General features: G+C 40.1%; 2 protein-coding genes across 4 annotated transcripts in view; one reads left to right on the plus strand and one right to left on the minus strand.

Annotated features, from left to right (window-relative positions):
- The first annotated feature begins 1 nt into the window (after window position 1).
- The window catches only part of parp9 (poly(ADP-ribose) polymerase family member 9), a 52,851-nt gene continuing 27,011 nt past the window's right edge, over window positions 2-25,841 (plus strand). Inside the window, exon 1 of the mRNA XM_084362419.1 lies at window positions 2-57. The gene's annotated coding sequence lies outside the window, so the exon portion shown is untranslated. The remainder of the gene's footprint in view (window positions 58-25,841) is intronic.
- On the minus strand, window positions 2,182-25,838 carry LOC311262746 (protein mono-ADP-ribosyltransferase PARP14-like). 3 transcript variants are annotated; one of them, XM_084362406.1, is made up of 18 exons: window positions 25,477-25,838; window positions 24,255-24,557; window positions 24,031-24,131; window positions 18,455-18,485; window positions 13,908-14,183; window positions 12,033-12,254; window positions 8,546-10,815; window positions 8,023-8,253; window positions 7,536-7,757; window positions 6,380-6,458; window positions 6,125-6,271; window positions 5,735-5,797; window positions 5,347-5,523; window positions 4,750-4,971; window positions 4,055-4,648; window positions 3,586-3,722; window positions 3,198-3,372; window positions 2,182-2,945 (listed from the first exon to the last, which is right to left on the minus strand). In XM_084362406.1, the coding sequence occupies exons 2-18, from the start codon at window positions 24,427-24,429 to the stop codon at window positions 2,662-2,664; spliced, it is 5,406 nt and encodes a 1,801-aa protein (XP_084218532.1). In that variant the 5' UTR covers window positions 24,430-24,557; window positions 25,477-25,838; the 3' UTR covers window positions 2,182-2,661. The 3 variants fall into 3 exon arrangements, with proteins under 3 accessions (XP_084218532.1, XP_084218533.1, XP_084218534.1); XM_084362407.1 differs by having other exon boundaries at window positions 13,908-14,180; window positions 24,255-25,838; XM_084362408.1 differs by having other exon boundaries at window positions 4,055-4,645; window positions 24,255-25,838.

Genomic DNA, 25,841 nt, shown 5'->3' on the forward strand with positions numbered 1-25,841 from the left:
GAGGTCCGCACCCTTTCCTTCCCCTTTCACTTACTTCGGCACTTTCCCGTGTGCTCAGTGAGTATACGAACATCTCCGCACAATAAACTTGCCTCCCTCGTTCAAATTGAAAGCATATACTTCGTCGAAAAACATGTTAACAAATGTTCGTCACTGAAAACTAGCTTAAATGTTTTAGCTGTCTCGTAAAATGGTGCGTCAGGTTGCACGCGCTCATTAAATATAACCGTCCGATCTTTTTTTTTTTAAATGGCGGTTTTATTAATCTCACGATGATTAAAATGTCTGACGAGTCCAAAGAAACTTGTGAGCACTGAAACCGATAATGTCACCCATTTAAAAATGTTTTTCGGACAGGAAATCCAATGTCATTTAGATTCCTAAAGCAATGCTGCTTGAGACTGTTAGAAAACTGTTAGATTTTGGAGACAACCTCAGCTTTGAGTGGCTCTTGGATACAATCTGTGAGGAAATATGTGATGGAACTTTAGCAGTTTGATGCTTTAGTATACCAGAATACATGCAGGATTAAGAAAAAACTTCTTGTTTTAGTTGATCTCAAGGTTTTAGAGCTAACTGAAAGATTAAAGATGGCTGAAACCACACGCTCCCACACACAATACATGGATCCAACAAGTATATCAGATGAAGCAGATTACAAACTCGTTCACCTTTTACTAAACAGTGGAGCCCTGTCATGGCTTTTTTAATACACTGAGGTTTATTACCAAATGGTGCTTGCCCTTTATCTTAAAGGAACAGTTCACCATCACCATCATAACTGCAAAGTGAGTAAAGAAGTAAAGACTGTACACACTAGACTCTTGTTTTGGGATTATTTTAATTTTTAATAATCTGCCATGTCATTAACCCCAAATTAATATCAGGATTTTCACGAACAAATGACAGTAACGGTACCTTTTGTCGATGGTGTAGATCCATGGTACTAACACCGTGTGAGTTAAAGGCGCCATCCTGTGGTGTTCACAGGATGATACACTGAAGGAGTACAGGAAGAGCTGTAAATAAGATTTTACGACTATTTTTCATCCATTTAAGTGAATTTATACTTAACGTTGATGTGTCTGCAGCCAGTTGGTGCCAGTCCCACTTACTTTAGATCCAGGATGTGGCGCACTGATTTAGAACTGTGAACAGGCCGTTTTACTGGAACTACTTGAGGATGTGCAGTAGTTAAAGGGTAACTCCATCAATTTTATATATTAAACTGTGTTTACAGGTCTTGGGGAGCACTACTGTATTTTGTGGCTCTAGAGGAAGCTAGCCCCCCCCCACACACACACACACACACACACACACAAGTCTCTCACTGGCTAAGCTGCATTGTGGGTAATGTAGGCGCCCGGACAAAAAATGTGTTGAATACAAAAGGCGATAAATCTGATTTTGTTCAGTGAATTTTGATCATTTATTTTAAACTGTATATAAGAAGTCCAACACTGTTGTTGGAGTGCAATACGAGACCTGTGGTCTTTTTTTTTTTCAAAACTTGTCAAACACACTTTAATATGTAAAATTGGTGTAGTTGCCCTTTAACTGACACCCTGCAGCCAATCAGAATCAAGTATATACCCAGACCATGGTATAAATATATTTATTTTCTTTTGTAGATGTTTTTGTAGCAGTTTCTTTTTAAGGATTTAGTTTATTCAAATGTTTCTGTGACTGCGACAATAAAATCATGATCACGTAGAGCTGATAGAGCAGCAGCAGTGTGCCACTTCTGTTATCTGCAAAGCCCTAAATCACAACCTTTACAACTCTGCCGTAAGAGAAAATAGTCTGGGTAGACAGTGTGCAGTGAGACCTGCAGGTGGAACCAGAGAGTTACTCTCATAAAGCTGTGTGGCAACATGTCTGTGATTTCCTGTCCTCTATAATACTCTCACTTATCTTATGTTTTGATAATGGAAATGCACATGCAGGCAAATCAGCACTTAAATGTTACAAGCCATATTTATTTATTTAACCAGAGATAAAATAACACTGAAAACCAGGGCCATATATCCTACTGTTTAAAGACCTGTGATGGAAAGGTAAAATGCATTTATTAAAGGAAATTGCTACAAATTACTCACTTTACTGTGTTTGCTGCTCTAAGAGACACAAATGTAGAGATATTAACTTTAAATGGAAAATATACAAAACAGACTACATTAATGTGCTTTAATCAAATTTTATTTCTGCAGTGTGGTTAGTGGAATGTATAAGTTTAAATTTTACGTACAAAACCAAAAGTAACTGATGGACAGGCGTACACAGATAAGCTTTTATTATCACATGATTTCCTTGAACAGAGCAAGTACTTTCCAGGAGCCACAGTGATCAGTGCAGTTACACAGTGCATAACATGAAGGCAAAACATTTTTTCCACAACCTTCTCTTTGATTTCTTCTTCCATGACTACTCTACAGTTTGTTTGGATACTTTCAAGACACTATATGGGTCTGGACTACTTATACTTTCATGACTGACCCTTGTAATCATTATCATTGGTTGTAAACCTGTTACTACATTATAGGCTTCATTGTAAGATTAAGCCAAATATCTTAAGCAAACGCTGAAACAAATAAATGAATCAACTGATAATTAGCAAAGATTTCTTTTTGCTTTAAGGCACTGTCAAATGTAAGAGATGTGTTATTGCTTGAAAGTAATCAAATATTCAGGATAAGCCTGGTTGTCATGGAAGATGACAAACATAGTGGGCTTGGCCTCATCATCCACGACACTGTCGTACTTCTGAGTTCCGTTGGAGTCCTTGGCCGGTGCGGTCCTCATACCTTCTTTTCCAAGCGTGTAATCCCCTGTCAGCACTCGGCAGAGGTACATGAGCTTCTCCCCATTATGCGGCCTGGAGTAGGTGTCCCGGGCAGAGTATCTAGCCTTGACTGCAAAGTATGTGCCATCGCCATAATAAGCAGCTGGAAATGGAATAACAGCAGAAAGTTATTGAGGTAGTCTGTCTCTGTGAGATAGTTGTTGTATTTTCATTGTATTATTTGCTTTTTCAAACTGTAGTGTTGTTGTCTGGCATTGTCATACTAATTTGAAAATGCGTCATCCCTGCAGGACTCTATTTCATCTGTTATTGAAATCAGGTGACTGCAAACAACATATTGAATGGGAACTGTCTGGTTAAACAGTGTCCCCTATTTTCTACATAAACTTCTCACCATTCTTTCCTGCAAAACCCCTGTCGAAGCCATAATCGTTGATGTGAGCCATAGTGTCATGAGCGGTACCATGGAAGAGAAGTCTCTCGTTGTTCTGATGACCATTTCTTTTCTCCATGTCCATTTTTTTGATTTGTAGGGCCTTCCACATAGCAAGATTTTGGATCCTCTCAATCTAAAATGAGGGAAAAGTACATTGTTGTTCATACAGCTCTGAGGTTATGTCTATTAAGCAGATTGTTAATACGTTTGATTTGATTCATTAAAAAATGTACAAGTGATTAATGTGTCACCTGATGATGAGGGACAAGAGGATGGAAATGACAGATAGGACAAATGTTGACAGATACGACATTGTTTCTTAAAAATACAGTGCATGTTAATCTACCTTAATAATGGTTTTAGTACACGTGGCCCTGAACAGTTTCTTGACTTCAGTGTACTCTGCTGTCCCAGCTGTGATGGGAAAGGCCTGACTCGTGGTGTTGGCTGGCATTGGATCCCAGTTCATAGGGAAGTCTTCATCTAGTATCATAAAAATGTCAATTTTATTATTCCTGACATCAACAATTTATTACCATTTTTCTTTTTCAACTCTGGCAAATACAATCTGCATCAATGTTCGGATAATTACTACCCAACATACAAACATCTGAGTGGGTTGTCAATTTTAAAAAAAACATACTAGAACAAGATGTAAATTGAACTGACTTAGCTAGGTTTGAATGCACATCATTCTAGCTAAATAATGAGGAAACTATCAGTTTCTCCTGCATTGTTGTGAATGTTAAACAGGATAAGTTACAATAAACAATAAATAAGATGTATCCACTTATCAGAGGACACAGGTAAGATACCTTTTGTTTTGTCAATGCGCTTTAGCTCAAGGGTACGTCCCTGGTTATCAGAAGCGAGTCCACTCGAAGTGTCAACTTTGTAGATTTGACCCTGGATGGTAACTTGTACAGTTGGTATTTTCTTAGCAAACGCTTGCTCAAGCTCGTAGTTGGTCTGTGGATTAAAACTATGAAAGGAAGACCCCTGATGGAATTGCCATTCTGCCACGTTCTTCATCAGGTCCTCCTTTTCTCTTGCTTCACTTAACATCTCATGGATCTCCTTGCTGGCTTTGAACACATCTTTAGTGAGCCCGTCAATGGTGATTGAGGGTTTGTCCTTCTGGCTCTCAGTCTTTATGCTCACATTCATGGTCTTCTGGATGTCAACAATGCGCTTACAGTTTGCATCAGAGAGGCTGCAGATGGCGTTGTCTGATATGGACATGTTGTTCTGCTCTTGAGATATCAGGTCGTTGATCCGCTGCTTGGCTAAGTCAACTTTAGCCTGTGACTCACCGCAGATGTGGAAGCAGGCAGGGTCTACTTTAACTGTCTCAATGTCAATTAAATCCTCTGCTTTGTTTGGCTTGTCAGGACTTCCAAAAAGTACTGCTGTAAGAATAAGCAACAAGATCTACATTAGAATTTAACATTTTTTGCAATTTAGGATTAAGGAAAATGGACCTCAAAATTATTCTCTTCACTGTACTTACATTTGACTCCAGAGGTAATTCTTCCCCACAAGGTTGGTGCTTTATCATTAGGATCAGTGGCTTCTCTTTGCTGCATACTGTCGTAGAAGTCTTTCAGCATGGGTAGCTGGAAAATAACTATCCGGATTGAATTCAGAGTACTGGAGGGGTTTTGGCTCAACACTTCAATGACTGCATCCAGCATGGCATCTGCCACCTTTCCTGCTTGAACATTGCCTTGACCTAAAATGGCACAGAACACATTACACACTCAACAGACTCTACAGCAGGTTACAGAGGTAACATCTGAATAAGAGAAGACACAATTACACACACAAAACTGTCATGACTGATCACTGTCTGTCAATAAGATTAATGCATCAACATTCCCCTGAAGTTCTGTAAAACTTATTCTGTGTAAAGGAGGAAATCTGTAGAAAATCTTTCCGAATCCAAACCTTATTAAATTTTAACTGATTGCAAACCCAATTCAAACTGTAAATTTTCAATAAAAGGGATTCACGAGTTTTATTTATGTTTACAAACTCATCAACTGAGATGGGATAAATGTCAAGATTTTACAAATGATAAGCACAAAGTTCTGCTGATGAATCTTACCTGTGCCAATGGCAGGAAGTGAGACAGATGTGTGTGAGTTTGTCACACACATTTGGAGTGCATCTTTCACAAGCATGTTGATTTTTACTGGATCTGTCTGTCCAGCTATGTGGAGGATCTGCTTACACTTGAGGTTGCCTGGCCGGGTCATTATCATGCCTGGGTTGGGCTGGGCACCTGAAGGTGTAGACAGTAGATCTAAATGTCTCTGACCTTTGACATCCATGGGTGTATGTGTGTTTGTTTGCTTGTTTTTAGGTCACATTTCTCTCTGAACAATCTTGCGTAATGATCAAAGAATTGGCTTAATAATTGACTCTATCCATGTCATGACCAAGCAAGAACACTCTTATACATAAGTCAACTGTGGGTGTAAATGTTTTCTTACCAAGATCTTCGCATTCGTCTTCAACAGCAGAACCAGCTGCCTCCAGAATGGCCTTCGATACTCCTAGAGAATACAAATAAAGATCATAAAAATAATAATAGAAACTGGAGGACATGATAACTGTGTGGCCTAATTGTTGTGTCTATACTGATATAAAGTTGGATTCATGGGTCTAACTTGTACTGAATAGTATTTTTAAAAAAAAGTTTTGCTTCATTTAAAGATTTCAGTTTTGGATTTAATTTTTTAGATTAGATTCTTTAACTTTGAGATCACGTTCGTTTTTATTGCCATGGCATAGTACAGAGACAACAAAATGCAGTTTAGCATCTACTGTAACGAGAGGTGCAAAAAGCAATGAAGTGTTGAGTGTGCACATCTGTAATTTACCTGACTTAAGAGAGAAACTTTCATTGGAGGAGTTGACAATGACATCAGTGGTTTCCTTGGTTATGTCTCCTGTGACCGCCTGTATAACCACACTTCCCATTTTGGTCTCATACATTCCTGGGCTCGAGACAACTTTAGAGAACCCACCTTGAGGCAGCAGACACAGATACAGTATTAAGAGCAGGCTGCACAAAACATCACACCATTACAGAACAGCAATTATACACATTAAAATGTTGCAACAGTATTTCCTACCTGTACTCTGTGGGGAACTTGTGGGCACTGGAACACCCGAGGCATTGGGGAACTTCCTCTGAAATTCATCACTAAAATCCTGGAGACAAAATCAGTGACACAACTGTCACAAATATCACAGCAAAAGAAGAATACACAGACCTAACTGATTGCCTCTTTGTTACCAATTCTGTAATAGTGAGCCATTATTGGTTGATATCGCTGACTTCTTATTACAATTAGAATTTTCATTAACTCAAACTGTTCATGAATTTGCAGTTTTCATGATAAGTTAGCCATTTTCATGTGGGATTACCAGGAAATGATGCATCCAGCATTATGGTTTTTAATTTTATCTCAATACTAATAGCCTCACTGTTTACTGTTCACTCCCCTACAGCTATATTGGAGCTGTATTAAAAAACTGTCAATGGAAACACAACACTTCATGATGCTGATAGTTCCTATTAAAAGGAATCAGTGGAATCATCGGCTTTTGTTATGAAACAGTCACAAGAATCATCACATGTCTTCCACTGAAGTTGGCACTAACCTTTATAATTCACTGAATATCGATGGCCTTTTTCCTACAGGGGGATAATTTTTATACATTACAGGGAGTAATGGAACCGGAGGGGGCACGAGTTGTTCAGACATACGGACTCAAAGGCTGGGACAACTACAGGCTGCTGTGCATTGTGAATGGGACCTGGCGTTGCAGCCCAGCATCTCCTGCTGAGCTACAGATATTTAAAAGGCACCCAGCAGAACTACAGGGTAAAGTTGACAAAAAGCATTATGCAAGTATCCTCTGGCAGAATCCAAGTGACAACCAGGAGAGAGCTAATTGCATCTGTTTTAAAGGTACAGTAGGTGATTCTGGAGTAAGATAGTTAAGTGACGGTTCTTGGATTAACCGAAAGCGTTAATTTGACGATCTGAGAATGAGATTCAGCAATCAACTATCTTTCTTCAGTATCACTTTCAATGCAGATAGAGGACCTTAAAGTAAATCAGTCTTGCCTTCTGACAACTCTGGGGGGGAACACTACCTCAAATTCAGTAAAAAAACAAACAGTTACATCAGAAAACAAATGTCCAGTCAGAGCAGAGTATGTAAATTTTATTTTAGCACTCAGGGCTTTCAAGTACTACAAAGCTTGTTTTTTTTCCTTACCTGGATAGTCTTTGGGTCTCCTGGGTAAAGTATGATCACGATATCCTTCAGAAGATTAGGTTGACTCTTACTGCTATACGCCAAGATTTCATCCAGCATCAATGAGGCTACAATGTCTTTTGGGAAACCCAGGTTTCCAGTGCCGATGGCAGGGAAGGATATGGAGGTCAGACCAGTGTCCTCTGCCCTGTCCAAGCAATCCTTGAAAATGCCCTTCAAGATCTGGAAGGCAAAGCATAAATATGATCTTTTCTAGTTCACACTAGTTTTGCATCCATAAACCAGCCTATGTATGACTTGTGAGCTCAAATACAGCAGACAATAGCTGAAAGCAGTATGTCTTGTGTTATTCAAATTAGCGTCATTACATACAGAAAAGGTAAGGTAAAAACAGAGCAAATCTGAGGGATGTTCCTTATTATGTTTATTAAACTTTCATTACATTGAGATCAAGTCATACAGTATAATATACATGATGTAACACTACCTTGTCAGCTGTGCCTTGTCCATTGTCCCATTGAGGTGTGATTGCATGAAAGACTTGTTTGCTCGTCAGTTTGCAGCCCTCAGTGACAATGATCTCACCAAAGCTTCCACTAGCATTCTTTGCATTTACCAACTGCTGAAGTCTGGCTCCAGCCACACCAAAGATGGCGTTTGAAACTGCCCCTTTACTCAGGTCAAGATCTTCAGACACAGAATTCACTGTCACCTCCGTCTAAGAACGTGTTAACAAAATCTTTTTAGTTCTTCATTTTACAATTTTTTTTAAATAATGAAACAGTCAAGTATCATTGCTGTGAAACCAGTCAGAAAAGAAACAATCAAGCCTTGTGGGGCCACACTCAGACACATCATAGATTATTTATGGCGTTCTATGGCGCAGTAGTAAATGCTACATATTCCAGTAGTCTGTAGTCCCTGTATATGAATGTTACAGTTCTAATCAATACTGTTTACAGTTCATGTAGAATACTAATACAAATTAAAAAAAATGTATATCAAATTACCGTGGCATGCTGAATATTTCCTTTCATGAGAGTGATGTGCAAGCCCTCTTTGGTCTGTGCTTGACCCAAGCAGTTCATAGGTGGAGACTTGGTAGCTTGGCTCGGAAGAGTTTGAAAGGAATGACTGACATCAAGACTTCCAGCGTGTTTCACATGTGGAGACTGACTGACACCGTGACTCCCAAACTCATGTCTGACAGCTGCCTCCAAAACCTTTACAGCACTGTCACTGCTGTCAACAAAATGAATCGTCTTCAAGGTGACGTCATCATACTTTTCATCAAGATATTCCTTCACTGCTTTTATGATGGTGTCCGCACACAAACTGTGAGGAAAGCCTTGGCTTATGCCAATAGTGGGCAGAGCCACAGAGATGCAGCCGTGCTTTTCAGCAAGTTCTAAGCTTTCTTTAACAGCTTTTTTCAACTGTGCCTGAACCTTCTGGACTTTCTTTGAATCGAACTTGGGCACTACTGCATGGATGACTTTGTTGCAGCAAAGCTGCCCCCCTGCACCAGTTATGACACAATCACCAGGCTTGAGCTGTCCCTTTTTAATTTGTCTGTCACATTCATTCTGCAACTGAGGGCCAGCAGCTTTAAGAAGTGCTGCTGCAAGACCTCCTTTAAGTTTCAAGTCCTCAGAAAAAGCACTGACAACAGCTTGCACTGGGTGCCTGCACATATCTGCCTTACAAACAGCTATTTCTACCCCCTCAGTTGTCTGAAGCTGGTACACAGGTCCTGTTATCTGTCTTTGGCCCAAGTCGGCCTGCCCACCACTAGTCTCATCAACAAGTTGGACCTGGCAGCCAGTTTCATTTAAGATTAAGGAGATAACCGATTTTTCATTATCCTGAAAGAATTTCTTCATTCCAGGCTTGCAGATGTTTAAACTGTCAAAGCTCAAAGAAGAAAGCAAGTTTTCAACCCAAGTCTTGCACGGTGCGACATCACCTCTAGAACCACTCAGACAGATGGCCTCCTTTCTGTAAGACACAGCCACTTTGTCATTCAGTTGAGCCGGCCCAGAAGATTGACGTTTTTCAATGTATCTGACTATTGTGTTGGACTTGACCACAACAGTTTCTTCCACATGAGCATTCTGCTTTAAAAAGCTGTTAAGATCACTGCTGACACTGATGACATCATCTTTGTGGCCAGACACCACAACTTGTTGACTAGTGGTGTGGATTCTAATTCTCTTGTATGACTTATTGTTGGCTTTCTCTAACCTACCGACCAGGTGCTCCCACTCTGGCTTCTTCAAGACATCACTGTCTTCAACATCAATGCATTGAGATATTAGCAGCTTAACCAGATGGTCTTTAGCATCATTCAGATCTTTGTCAGAAACAGCAACGAGCCGCACCTTCTGTGCCTTGATCTCAAATGCTGCATTTATTCCATTGGATGTGAGGAGAGCTTCTGTGAGCTTCTCCTGTTGTTCATCCTTCAACAAGTCAAGCACATTTTTATCGATTTCTAAATGCTGACGTTTTAAATCAAACATTGCATCACATATAATTTGCTTTGTTTTCACGATCTCATCATTTAAGCCAGTCACCATCAAATCTGGACTATCTTTTGTAAATGAAATTTTGAGATCTGGGTAAATGCCTTGCAGCTTGTCCTGAAGACCATCTTGACACAGGATGTTGTAAATCGACTGTGACACTTTGATTTTTTGGGTTGTGCTTGATTTCTCCCTCTGCGCCCTTTTTGCGATGTTGTTCATGGATTCACAAAGAGTTTGCTGTAGTTTGTTGACATTATCAACTAGGCCAACCACTGATAAGACACCATTGGCTTTATCAGACACTACAACCACATCCTCATTCACTAAAGCCTTTCTGATCTTCTCCTCAGACTCGTCCCATAACTCTGACTCTGGCTGAAGCTTCAGGGATTTGAATTTTGACAGAGCTTGTGCAAAGGCTGACTTCACAGTATCCCTCCACTCTTTAATGATGGCTTTGGCATCCTTTTGCTGTAGTAGTGAAGATTCAGGACTCAAGAGCACAGAAGATTTGTTGAGGTTCACGTTGCAGAAGTGTTTTGCCAAGTGGCTACGAATGGACTCTGCTGCTGATTGATTGTCATTAAGGTATCTCCAGACAGCACTGTCAATCGGTTCAGAGATGGTGGCAGGGAGTTTTGGTGAAGGTTTGTCTTTCCCATAAAGGGCTGTTCCCAGGGATTCGTAAAAAGGATAAACTCTGATCTCGTTCTGTTTGATCTGATGTTTCTTCTTCAAGATTTCCTTAACAGCTATTTGGGAGAGAAATTACAATAAAACATCACATTGTCACATTGTCTAGAATTCATTGAAAGGTGGTAATCTCTGATGTTCATCATGCATGTATATTAACTCAGTAAAGGCCTTTACACACGGCACCTTGACAAATTAACGATACGAATAGATGAAGAACTCATATGCAAATTATTAGCTTTTTTTAGTTACAAATAAACTAACTGATCAAGGCAGCTGTACATCAGCTCCCATGTGTCATATTAGCCCCATTCACACTGCCTTTTCAAGGCGGCAAACTTGCACCGATATTCCAGCAAAAAACTTTCTTTTTGTCACTTTCCACGATGCATGGTCGGTCAAGATCTCAATCATAACACATTATAACAGCATCCATATGATTTTGGACCTTGTCCACAGGTACACAGAATTTTTAAAAAACATTTAAGAAAAAATTTCTGTCCACATTACAGTATGATAATTTGCAAATGCAGGCTGACAAGTGCACGCCAATGCAACAGGTGGTGATATAACCTTTACCGCAAGGCCACTGCCAATCAGAAGCCTGCAAAACACAGGAGACAAGCCAAAAAAAACAGTTTTTCCTGTTTACACACATTAACACTGACAACAGCGTTTCTGTACATCTTCACCCTCGCAGGAGTTTTCCATAAGCTCCGTTTTCAGTGACCTGAAGCGGCATTTATATGTGTAAGGAAGGCCAAAACGCATAGAAAAAGCTTTGCTTCAGGAAATACCCGTGTACACGTGTACCATGCCTTGAACAGTCAGCGGATACATGTTTAGATTTACAGGTGGAAACTGGGGGAAACACATTAAAAATGGTTTTGTTTTGTTTTTAAATGATGTCTACTGTCACGCCTCTTTGGTTTCGCAAAAGCTTCTGTATGAAATGACACACTGGAGCAGGTTTATACCGGCGCTGCTCGGTTCAGTGTGAACAAACAAAAACGGAGAAAAGGTGAGCCTTCATTGCAGTTATATCATGGTATCTCTGTGTTAAAAGGGCTACTTTCTTTATAATTTTGTGTCGTTTGTCATCATTAACAAACGACAGGTCCAGGACCTTGTTCCAGAAAAAAAAATCACTTTCACACTTTCGGTGTTCAAGTACTTAAAAGACATCTGTACAAAAAAAAAAAAACATTGCCGTGCAAATAAAAATGCCTTCCGTGTGTAAAGGCCTTAACACTTAACGGTATTATAACTGTGCTACCTTTATGGTCTTTGAAGGTGATGATGGCAGACTGTTCCACTTCATTAACTGCAACATTTTCCACTTTGCCTTCATTGTCAAAATAAAGGCGGAGAAGATCTTCATCAAGATTACCCAGGCCGTCAACTACAACTTGCTTTGTAACTTGAAGAGCCTGGACTGATAGTCCCTTGCTTTTGAACGCCCTGTTTTGGGGGCATCTTGTCACGAAATCGGTGGTTTCTGTGAGATAATGATAAAAGGTTAAGGTTAATGAGGTAATCACACTTCCATAAACAATAAATAGCTCTTGGGGCTTAGAATAAAAAACATCAGCCTTGTAGAGACCTTTCGTATGAGGAGTTCAGGTAACTGCAAAAGATATTGATATTCCCCAGAGGGTACATGCTTCTAGAAGTCTACAAGTGTAAACCCACAGTTATGTCACCCATAGTTTTGTGAACTGTAGTTTTGAAGCCTCGAGTTTGGCATTACGCCATCTTGGTTTTTTGGAGCTACAATTGAGCCTATTTGGACAAGGAGGTGGAACTAGGTCGGATATCCTGACTAGACTAGACTGAGAATCTGAGGATACGCCGTGGTAGAAAATTGTCAATCAAAACTGTTTACTGGGGTTATAACTGAAGTAAGAATAAACAATCTTTGCCCCCTGCTGGTCAAGAATACAGGTTGAAGGAACTTCTTCATTGACTTTACTCATTAGACTTGGAAGCTCCGTCCATATCTTATACAGCCATTAGATTTCTATAAGATTGGTGTAAAGTTCTGTTGGGTCACACACAACCCACTGTGTTACCTTATTAGAAGTACCCTGTGGAGCAGCTGTATAGCACTTACTTTAGCAAGCTATCAGTATATGCTGACCAGTAAATTCCATAAATCACCTAGGTACTCTAACTGGCCCAGGTCCGGAGCAGTTCATTGAGAAGCTGCTGGTTATCAGTACATTTATTAGCGGTTACTTTAGCAACAAAGTGCTCTGCTTTTTATACATCCATAAATAAAGAAAACATGTTTATTAGATGAAAATACAAATACGCCCCCGAGTACAAGTTTCCAGTTCAAAAGCTCTATTATTCCAGATTTATTTGGTTTGAAATTAAAATGTCTGTATAAATTGAGCTGTTCGGACCTAATAACAAACACATTTGAAATATTTGTTTATGCCCACATAATAAAGAAGTACAAGGGTTCTTGCACAAGGGACATAAACACTGCCAGTGCAGTTGACAATGGAAGACGTCAGTCACAAAGCGCCTGGGCGGCTGAACACAGTTACATACAAAATGACCTACAGGTCAGATAGAAAGCAGACATTCAAGGATATAAAAAACATCGTCTCCTCCAGATTGAACGGCTACCAATAATAACTGAGACTGAGCAGTACCTGGCTAACTGTTTAGCTCTTCTTTTAGGGAGGCCAGCCATCTGAAGGCCCCTCACAACCAACTTATGCACATGCCCCAGACTACCAAATATAAAGACTAGAAGTTTACATCTGCAGCCCAGCTGAGAGATGGTCTGCTTCAGCTGCTGGTATTTCAGCACTTTGGTTAGAAAGGCCTCCTCTAGGCTGGAATCAAAGGTACAGCCGACCTCCAGAATGAACACCTCTCAACGATTTTCATTAACAACAACAACATCAGGAGTATTAGCTGTTACATTAGAGAACATTGAGACATCATTACACAGGCTGAACATACTCGGCTTCACAGTAGAATGTTTATACCGCATGATGGTAGACCTGAAGATAGAAGAGATATCTGCTGATATCAAATCCACAATTCTGTCGTGCCTACATATGTAGAGCCCTGTGTAAACATGGCAAACACACACACACACACACACACACACACACACACACTATAGTAGTACCTTTTCCACTGTGTAAAGTCACCACAGCAGATGAGGTGTCAGGAATGAATTCCAAAGTGAAGTTTTGAGAGGCAGATGAAGAGTCAAGATCCTTTAAAATGTTCTCCACCAGCATCTCCAAAAAATCTTGGCTTAAGGACTGTGGAATATTTCCTAAAACAGCCGTAGTGGACTCTTCGTCTGCTGTTTCATCATCTCCGTCTTTCCCCTCTGTCTTAACTTCGGCTGCAGGTGTGGGCTCGTCAGTTTGTTTGTTCTTCACAGCAACATCCGCTGCTAATGAGACATAAAGGTTAATCAGGAAATGATAACAGCTGTCTGTGCCTGTGTACCTTACATTTTTTTATGTTGTTTAATGCTTATTTTGTAGGTTTGTATGTTGAACTTGGCATTAGTGTGTTGCTCGGCCAATGTAGCTACTCTTGGATGCGGTCTGGGCGATGTTGGACAACTGCAATATTGTGCACTGGGTCAAGGAATTTTTAACTGACTGCTCACAGAGAGTCTGTGTTATAAAGACTCTCTCTGATGAGATTATTTTAAACACAGGGGCCTTGCAGGGCTGTGTTTTATCTCCAGTACTATTTTCGGTGTATACGAATTAAATGACACTGCACAAGAGCAATTTTAAATTATTCAAATATGCTGATGACATGGCTCGAGTGAGTCTTTTCCATAAAAATTATGTTGTATTTTGCTCAAGTTTCTGAGTTAGAACAATGGTGTAAGTCCAGCTCATTGCTCATTTATGTTGGAAAAACAAAGTAACTTATTTTAAACCACTCTCATCACAGAAATTGTGCAACCAAATTGTGGAAATTGTTAACTGTTTTAAGTACCTGGGTACATATATAGATGACAAACTGAGTTTCAAAGACAATGTTGACTTAATATGTAAGAAAGCCAATCAGAGACTATTTATAGTTAGGAAAAAGAAGGGGTTTTGGGTCAGTGTTGATGTCTTGGGAAAAGTGAATGTCAGTCTGATAGAGAGCATCCTTGTTTTTACTATTTTTGTTTGGTATGGGCATCTGATTTTAGGAAATATAAACAAGCTGAATAGGATTGTTAAGACAGCAGGGAAGATAATAGTCCACCAACAGAAGCAGCTAGATGATCTTTACACAGCACAGCTGTAAAGATGTTCTCTGCTCAGTTGCAACAGTACAGAATACCTCTGGCAAAGAAAAAGATACATATACAAGGGCTCATTTATCCCAAATTCAAATAGTGTAGTCAACAATTACAGTAAGCCTAAATATGAGAGTGTAAACTGAACACTACGGGTATGAACACACTGACTGTTGTAAAGTTGAGTGATCTTTTATTGATTGATGTGATGTTTCTTGTTTTTGTTTTTAATCCTGTGAACATGTTTGTGTTTGTATTTTCCTGGGTGAGACCCGAGATGATTTTCCTGCTGGATAATAAACTTCTAATGTTTTCTATTCTACATTAGGGCGTACGTAAACCTATTCTAGTATACCTAAAATAAAAGAATGAACCGGAAAATTACTATAAAATGGCCTCATTTTACAGCCCCCCTGGTTCCCAGATTCAAGCACAGTGAAAGTATGAACTATAAACATGATGGGTTTACAATATACATGTGCCAGCCTGATAAACTAATCATGCTTTTCAGTGGTGATAATACTGAATAGTTATTGCCTTATGAGATAAGATATGTCCTGCCTTGTCCTGAACAAGACAGCCAAGTTTGTGTTACTAGTCTGCGCACCCTATCAACTCTGACTGGAAAAAGAGATGGGCGTTACTTAACAGCCATTTTAGATTGATCATTACTGTGACTTAGAACAAGTCAATCCCTGCTGGGCTGTGGAAATGTATTTTCATGTTACTGATGTTTATATGACCATTTACATCTACCCAAACAGACAAAAAGCAAGAGCAAAAGAAATCAAGAGACAGAGAGAGAGGAGGAGAGAGAGAAAGAGCACAAGTGAGAGGCATGTGCTTAGAACCAGAACAGAGACTAACTTCATTTGTGCTTATGTAATGCATTTCTATGAAATCACGTGGTTTAGCAGAAAGCCTACCCTTAACATGTGCATAACTGGACCTGTTCAAAGCTCAGTATGAAAGTGAAGCATAATGTTCTCATAACTGAAGAAAGTTAAGTTTTTTAATGTATGTTTAGAAATCATCAGGAACAATGTTAAAAAAGTCTGTGCTGAAAAATGTTGAGCATTTTCTATTGTGCTCAGTGCTTAACAGCAAACATTAAAAGATGAGCAGAAGAATTAAAAATTAATAAATTATTGAGAATAGCTTTATGTAGAGATGGTGGTTACGGTCTTCCAGTTTTCATCTCAATTTGGTTTGAATGGTGGGCTACAAAGTTTAAATTATCACAAAAGTGTTTAAATAGAGCTTGCAATATCCAGATATATTGATTATTAAGTTAGAGTTAATAAAAACATTTCGACAACCACAAACGCATGCACAAAATTATTAAGTTATTAGGCTATTAGTAGACTTTATTACTAAAACATTACATGTTGATGTTTTAATTTAAAAAGGAAACCAGATAATGGATAAAACAGATTAAACTGCCGTGTATGCTTAGTTGCCATAAATTTCCTTCATCTCATTCATATACTATACTACCTGAGAACATAATGCACTTTCAGTGAGTGGGCTCAAGGATCGACAAAGAAGGGGAGAGCACACTAGGATTGTTACACAGTCCTGGGACATAACACTTCCTGTGTGTGTGTATGTGTGTCTATCCAAGAAGCAATTAAACACTTATCTAAAAAAAAACACAGTAACAGAGTACGACACATATTTGTATTTAACCCTGCTATTTTCCTCACATTTTGACTGCACCATCGTTCCTCAGGGGTCATATTGACCCAAGAAATGTAAAGCTCTATAAGTAGTTGTGTGTGGGAGTAGGACACATGATCCAATTGACTTTTTTGTGCTCCCAAGTCTTCTGAACACTGAGAATTCAACTGTGAGTCGATCTTACCATCATACACTGAATTATTGTTGTTTTGATACCGTTTGGCGGCAATTTTGACCGTTTTTTATTGATTTTTTGGCACACTACGCCCCCCCTCCAGATAGCCCCCCAGTGGGAAAGCACTTATGTGTGCTCCTAAGTCCCCTGAACACAAAGAAATAAATGGTGAGTCAATCCAACCATCGTACACCGAGTTATCGTAGTTTGAATACTGTTAGGCGGCCATCTTGAATGTGACCGAAACAGTGATTTTCGTAATTCCTGAACCAGATAACATACAAAGACAATATAAACTCAGTTATTCATATAATTGTGACACCAACAATAAAATGAAACGATCACTGGCATCGTACAACCCCTCTATATTGGTGAAAAACACATTTCAACCTCAATACAATGCAACTTCTGCAACTATCAGCCTACAATATAGCCTACAATCAGATCAGATTATCTTGATGACTATGAACCTGCTTTTAGGATGTTTGGTTGTGAGGAGTCTGCCACTCCCCTTGCTCTCTCTATATCTGTCCTGACCTGTGGTATTATGCTATGTTGGGTTTACGGAATAAACCCCTCAAAATAAGTTTGGAAATCTTGTGTTGCTCTTTCCACAAATGCACAATTCTTTACAAATTGTACCTAGTTGTAAAAGGAACAAGTCTTTCCAACCATATAAAATGCAAAACAAATGTATATTATTGGAGAGGAGTAATAATCGTATGTTGTTGTTGTTGTTTTTTCGCCATTTAGATTGCACTTAGACCTGCTATAGCTCTTAGGGTCATGGAAGCATGCAAACCCCCTGACCACGATAAGGTGGCAATCCTTCAGGGGGAAGTTTTTTATTATTTTTTATATTTTGTATTTTTTAAATAACACTGAAAGTGTCCCATTTCATAGAACATTTCTTATAAGGATATTGTATGTCATTTATAGTACTTGGATGTTCGCAAATTGTATATCAGATCTGTTTTTCGCCATTTGCGGTGACATTCAAGATGGCCGACTGACAGTATTCAAACAACAATAGCTCGGTGTACGATGGTTGGATCGATTCACCGTTTTTTTCATTGTGTTCAGGGGACTTAGGAGCACAAATAAATGGTTTCCTACTGGGGGGTTATCTCGGGGGGGCTACTGTGTGAATAAAGCAGTTAAAAAAACGCCAAAATGGCCGCCAAACGGTATTCAAACAACAATAATTGTGTGTGATAGTCAGATCGACTCACAGTTTATTTCTCTGTGTTCAGATGACTTGGGAGCACAAAATAATCAATTGAATCATGTGTCTCCCTCCCACACATAAAGACTTGTAGAGCTTTACATTTCTGGGGTCAATATGACCCCTGAGGAACGATGGTGCGGTCAAAAAGTGTACAGAGAGTTGAGAACATATCATGCTGTTGATTTTATATTTTTCTGTGTCTCCCTAATGGATTAGGAAAAGTCATGAAATATTAGGAAGAAAAACTAATGACAACCATCTTTTTAGAGACCCTCAAAATGCATTGGGGTCATATTGACCCCAAGGTCAATAGGAGGGTTAAGCAGTACTTACATTTCTTGTTGAGTTTTCCAGATGGAGATTCCTGTACAGAATAAAACAAATTATATCCGTATAAATTAACTACCTCTGTCATCTCACGTAAGCAGTTTTACATGCAACAATGCCAAAAATGTCAGCTGATTTGAAAATAAACCCAGTAAATGAGAATTAACAGTTGTTGTTTCAAAAGAAATAACCTGATTATAATGCTTTCTGTAGGAGCCATGTTTTATTTATAAGCACCTATAACACCAAACCGCTAGGCGGCAGTATTTCCTTTGTGTTACTGACCTGAACCAGATGTTGGCGGGGGTCAGGCAGGTTACTTTAGGTTACTCAGTGGTATTGCCCAGGTGTTGTTGATTAATGGAGGAGCAAACAGTTTTCGACTGTGCTTGAGCGATTTTTCTGTTTATTTTTTATGTGAATAATTGATAAGTACGTGGCTCCATTAAGAAATTAAATGACGATTATTATTTCAAACGCAAAGGAAGTTTTTGTTGGTTTATTGCTCGAGTACACGTCAAAACAAAACAATCAGCATCCAGTAGTGAACAAAGGAAAGGACTAGTCACTACACTTTCTAAAGTGTGTTGTAACTTTAATTCAGAACACAATGGTATCCAAACACCCTGAACCGAGAGGGCCATAAATCACAATGTGCAGCACCGCCTTAGGTTTATGATTATTCACATCGAGGCCGGCTCTATGCAGGGGCAAGAGGGGGCAGCGCCCCCTCAAATAAATGTCTTGCCCCCTGAAATCAAAATTTTAGAAGTTGAGAAAGCAACTCCGCCGAAAAACACACACACGATTCAGTAAACATCCAATGACTGTTGCAGTATGCAAATGAGCCAAGACCTCAATCCTGCCTGGTACCGCACACGACCATGGCTAGAGTATTCTGTGGTGAGAGACGCCTGCTTCTGTTTCCCTTGTCGGAAATATGGCAGCACTGTTAATGAGAGGGATGTTGTTTTTACCTTAACTGGTTTTAACAACTGGAAAGCAGCACTTGATCGACACAAGGGGCTACAGAGGCATGTGTCCAGCCACAACCATGTGCATGCTTCAACTGTATGGACTCAGCACAAAAGCAGAGAGGCTACAGGGGGAACTGTTGACTCCCTGTTGGTTGGTAAAACACAACTTGAAAAAAAACATTTCTATGTCAAGAGTGTGGGCAGTGCTGTTAAGTTTCTCTGTGTAAATGAGTTGGGGCTCCGTTAGGGCTGGGGCGACGCGTCGACGTCAAAAATACGTTGACGCAAAAACTGTACGTCGACGCGTCAACCGACCAAAACAAAAAATGGTGGCAGCGAGTAGCAGCAACGCCAGTAGCCCTTTTCACACAGACGCCGTATTATCGCCGCAGCGGCGGTTCGCCAATTCTCCGCCGTTGGTTGTTTACAGAGAGCCGAGCAGCTCCGACGTAAAAGACGAACCAGAGTGTAATTCACACAGAAAGCCGGCGCCGCGGCTCCAAAAGAGGCGTGACGGTACACGTCATGGTGATGACGTGTGGTTTTTTTCAACGTGTTTCCCCGGTGTCCACCTGTTAATCTAAACATGTACCTGCTGACTGTTTATCATCATATGGATGCTGTTATAATGTGCTGTGATGAGATCCTGACCCACCAAACATCCTGGAAAGTGACAAAGTTAAGTTTTTCTCTAAATTACATAATTAAATAATCACCATCAGTAAACAGGACGCTGTCTGACTCTTTCACTCCCGGGGAGGGAGGCTGTTTTCTGGGGGAAAGTTCACTGAAGTCTCGGTGGAGGGCTGACCGTCCCGGTGATTTTTTTCACTGTGACAAACACTTGGTGAGTTAAAAGTTTTTTGCCGGGGACAGATGCTGTTTTTCGGCCAGAAATGTGACGAAGAGTCGGTCGGACCGACAGGCTGACAAGACACTTATCCATGAATAACTGCGGTATTATTGGACCTGTTTAGTTATCACACAGTGAACACCATCAGACAGACACGCCCTCACTCCGTGCCGCTGGCTTATCTGTTCACACTGGTTCGGTTCGCCATTAATGCGCCTCTGATACCTCCGGAGAATTGGCGCAGGATCCCCGCATGCAAATGGCAGTGTGAATGGGGCTACTGAGTCAGCTGACGCTGAACTCAGCAAAAAAAGAACACGTATTTCGAAGGTATGGGACTATTTTACAGTAAAAGGGAGCAACTCTGTTGTTTGTCAGCTTTGTAAAATGGAAATGGCCTATCATAAAAGCACGATGGCTATGCACCAGCACCTCAAAGTGCTGAAAGACATGAGGCCGCTTGCTATTCATTACTTGAATTTTATTTTGGAATTTGGTAATTAAGAGCAATAAAAATGTATTGGAATGAAGAAATTTGTGTTTTTTCATTGAGATACATAAATTAGCATATGTAAATTGCTATATAGGTCAAATTATGGGGAAATAATCGCTAATCGAATCGAATCGGAATAGAATCGAATTGAAAAATTAATCGTTAGATTAATCGATGCATCGAAAAAAAATTTGCTAGATTAATCGATTACAAAAATAATCGTTTTGCCCAGCCCTAGGCTCCGTGGGACTGCAGAAACTTTGAGGCATGATGCAGCTGACGATGACATTGCTTCAGTTCTCTTTCTAAAACTGATGGAGTATACCTTAGAGAAGGATGACAAGCTAGCAAGCATGGCTAAGGGTATCCCAAAGAATGCAAAATACACATCTAAGGATATCCAAAGTGAAATTATTGAAACACTGGCAGACATGGTGCTTGGAGAGATCAAGAAAAAATATGAAAATGCAGATTCTGTGGGGTTCTGCCTCAAAAGTGATGGGACCAGAGACAGGTGCAATGAGGAAAATTTGTCTGTGATGATTCGCTTTGTCAGCAATTTTCATGCCAGAGGAGCATCTTATCGGGTTGCTTGACTCGCATCAACTTGATGCAGAGTACATCACCTCTGAGATATTGACACACCTTTCTGATGCTGGCTACAGTGCTGACAACATACTTACCCAGTGTTATGATGGGGCTTCTGTGATGAGTGGGGTAAGAGGTGGTGTACAAGCTCTGCTCCAAAAGAAGCTTTCTAGATATGTCCCACATATCCACTGCTACAACCACCAACTGCACCTAGTAGTTGTGCATGCCATGCAGAGTGAACCATGTGCAAAAAGATTTTTTGACGTCTCTAGTTCACTCTACAAGTTTTTTCAGCACCACCATGTGTCCAAGAAATATGATGCACCTAATCTTAAAAGACTGCTTGAAATCCGATGGACAAGCCACTATGAGGTGACGAGGTGCATTGTTGAAAATCAGGACCATATTCTCAATATCCTATCTGACATGACAGAGGAAGATGATGCTGCAGTTGACCTGTGCACTGAGGCATCAGGCCTGCAATGTCAAATTAAGAGGCATCACTTCTTTGAGACTGGAAAGTTTCTAGTGTGGGTGCTTGGTGTCTTGAAACCAGCAAATACAATTCTACAGTCTCATTCTGTGGATATGTGCAGTGCTTCTGAGGTCATTGGTGCAGCACTGGAGTCCCTGAAAAACATTTGTGAAGATGAGTGTTGGGCAGAGTTATCTCAGGCGGCTGCTGGAGATGATTCACATCTTCCAAAGAGAAGGAGAACAATGAACAGACACCGTCGTCAAAGTGTTGTGCTCTCAACTGTGGGCCATACAGACTCTGATGATCCTATCCTTAATCCCCATCGGTCTCTGAAAAGATCTCTGCTCAACATCCTTGACAGGGCCATTTCAGAAATGGAAACTAGATTTTCACAGAGAAATGTTGACCTGATGAAAGCCATATCTAGTCTTGCATCCAAATCTAGTGCATTTCTAGATTCAACCCAGTTGCACCCTCTGCAACAGTTGTTGCTCAAGAAAGGTCCAAATGAAACAGACCTGTCCACTGTGTGTAAACACCTGCAGGAGTACAAGAAAGCATTTCCTGAGTTGCATAAATTGTTTGTAACAGCCCTGGTAATTGGTGTGTCTTCAGCAGCATGTGAGAGTTCCTTCTCCACATTGTCACGGGTTCTAACCCCCTATCGTCGCACTATGTTACACAATAAAAAGAGGAATCTGGTTATCTTGGCCCATGAGAAGTCCATAACAAATAACTTGGACATGGATGAATTTGTAAGAGTTTTTGCAAAGGGAAACAGGAGACTTTTGTTGTAGAGTGGAGTGGAGAGAAAAAAGAGGAGTGAGAGAGAAAGGAGATTTTTTGAGCTGTTAAGTTGCCAACAAAAAATGAAAAAACAAGCCAAAACATTTTTTACAAAATAAAACATAAAGAAAACATAAAATGTTCTGCTCTATATCTGTTGTGTTTTATAAATTACTTTGATAAGATTTTTTTTTATTTTTCATAAGACTACCTTTCAGTTTTGTTATAATAATATAATAATATTGACTATAGTGTGTGAAGTCCTACTTTAGATTAAGATTTATTTGAGATCCAGTTAAGATAAATGTTATGTTGTTAGCTGATAAAATCGGGATGAAGGATATTTTATTTTATTTATTTATTTTACTTTTATTTTTCAGTTTCCCCCCCTGAGGGATTGCCACCTTATTGTGGTCAGGGGGTTTGCGTGCCTCAGTGACCTTAAGAGCTATACCAGCAGGAGCTTAGTCTTCAGGTGGGACACCCAAGTTGGACAGGTCTGAAGGTAGAGGCCTGACAAAGTGCAATCCACTTCTCCAGGTTGGGGTTGGACACATAGCTAACAACCCAATTCAATGAAGAAACACTGTTACTATAAGCACAGAAAAAAAAGTGCTGGAGCATGATGTGTACACATGATGCCCCCTTCACATTTCTGACTGCCCCCTCATATATGCCTGTCTAGAACCGGCCCTGTCACGAAAATGTCGTCATGTTTTGTAAGGACTGCCGCATGTACGCAAAAGAAAAAAACAAAACAAACAATTTCGTGGTGGGAACTAATAATTTTAAAGTCGAGGCTGTAAAGGACCATGAGAGTGCCCGGAGTCATCAGGAGAGCCTAAGGATTAAATCCGCCAAAACAGGTCGTATTGAAGAGAGCCTTGCTGGGAGAAGCCTTTCTTTATTAAAAACGTCGGAGCTGGAGAAGATGCAGCTACTTTTTCGAGTTTATGTGCAAACATGGAACAAAAGGAACTGAGGATGGCTCAGATTCAGATGAACAAATGAGTTCAGAGAGTGCTGAAGAAATTTGATGCGGTAGAGATCTGAAATTATCAAAATGAAAAATAAATGAATTTTTTGTTGTATGCATGTACTGTATGTGTATGTGTATGTATTGTACTTGGATTGTGTTAATAAAATCCAAAATGTAAAAATAATTCATTCAGCGGCACTCATCTCATCATCTTATCTCTCTTATTTTCACTGGAAAAAATTTGGCTGCTAACTTGAAAAAGTTAATTTAGAACCCTGATTATAAGTGAAACTAACGGATCTTACAGGTGTGGTCTCGAAAACAATCTCAACTGGCACACACGCCACAGCTGCTGGCATTTTTTGCTGTGTATGGCTCATTTTTTTAAAACTTATATTTAAAAAATTTACATTTTGTGCGCTCACCTGCGTTGTTGTGTCATCTGTTATCAGGCAGACGGTCATCTTCAACACGCCTTTATCCAAAGGGATCTGATGCGAAGCTTTCGCCAAAACATTTTTCTGGTCTGTGAGGGGAGAAAACAGCTCTCAGGAAAAAAATCGATTGATAAAATTGGAGTAACGTTACTTTTAGGGTTTTTTAAGTTACAAATGTACACATACAGTCTAGTTTATCGGGCAAAACTTACCCTCCTCTGCGCGGAAGCGGAGCACCGCCGTCCTGCTGCCGTTCACGTACTCAACTTCACAGTCGCCACCTTTAGACTTCTTACTTTGAAAGTACTTCACTAACTTGTTCTTCAGCTTTGGGACGCTGTTCTCTTCGAGCTCGACGAGCAGAGCATACGAATATGCGTCCGCCATCGTTGCTGGTCCGACGCGCACTGCTCCGATTTACTTTCACTTTTGATTCTTTTGAAATGACTCGCTGAAAGCGTTTACGTCTTTCGTCGTCGGGTGCAGCCAAAGAAGGGGCGTTGACGCGGAATGGGCTGCACATACAGAGAAGGACACACGTATGAAACAATAGCGAGGTTAATGCGTCAGCGGCATTAAACTTGGAGTGACGCCGAGATCGAAAAGTGGCCAAAGTTATGTCGATTGCTGCTCAGCGGCTTATACCGATCCCCAGACTCTTATACCGCTCCTCGGAGTGGTGTGCCGCTGTTATGCCGCTGATATTCCACCGACACATGACGGTGTGTGTCGCTACAGACTGTTGTGCTTCTGAGAGACTGCTGGATGGGTACCGCCCCCTGATGGATATGCAAATATAATGCCACTGGGCTGGTTTTACGACAAGTGCTGCCGTAAATGTATACATTGTTGTAGTCTTTTTTGACAATGCTAACTTAACACATTGCCGCAAATAAAGGAACGTAGGCTATGTGTTTCTTTTGGATATTATATTGATGGGATGTACGCATATAGACAGTGGGATTCTTGCGATATAATAGCAAAGTAATATGTCTAAATTTGGGTCTATAAACTACTTAAAGCTAATGAAAGAGATTGGCCATTAAACTATCAAATAATGAATAACTTTGTAATTAAGCCCATTTATTTATAGATTAATCAATTAACTTGTAAACTCATTTATTTATGTCCATTTTTATTGCAGTCCTCCATACCTACGCAATGGAAACGTTGTTCACTACTCCAGTAAATAGGACGAACCTTAGCCTCAACGGGGGATGAAATAGTCCGCTCAGCTCAAAGAACCGTTTGCCTCCGCTGTTAGCCAGAAAGCTAACGTTATGCTCACGGGATTCAAAGTCAATGACATTGCGTATGGCTCACAAACACAATCTTAATGTAATGTAAATGTTATTTAGCTAGCCAGCTGTGCCATTATCCCCAAATTAATATCAGGATTTTCACGAACAAACGACAGTCTATGTGTAACGGTACCTTCGGTCGATGGTGTGTACCAACAGCGTGAGAGTTAAAGGCGCCATCCTGTGGTGTTCAGAGGATGATACACTGAAGGAGTACAGTAAGAGCTGTAAACAAGATATTACGACTATTTTTCATCAATTTAAGTGAATTTATACTTAACGTTGATGTGTCTGCAGCCAGTTGGTGCCAGTCCCACTTACTTTAGATCCAGGATGTGGCGCACTGATTTAGAACTGTGAACAGGCCGTTTTACTGGAACTACTTGAGGACGTCCAGTAGTTAAAGGGTAACTCCACCAATTTTATACATGAAACTGTGTTTACAGGTCTTGGGGAGCACTACTGTATTTTAAAAAAAAGTAGGATAAAGCATTTTGT

The sequence above is a fragment of the Pagrus pagrus genome, assembly GCF_965226575.1.
Source record: "Pagrus pagrus genome assembly, chromosome: 9".
NCBI classification, from domain to species: domain Eukaryota; kingdom Metazoa; phylum Chordata; class Actinopteri; order Spariformes; family Sparidae; genus Pagrus; species Pagrus pagrus.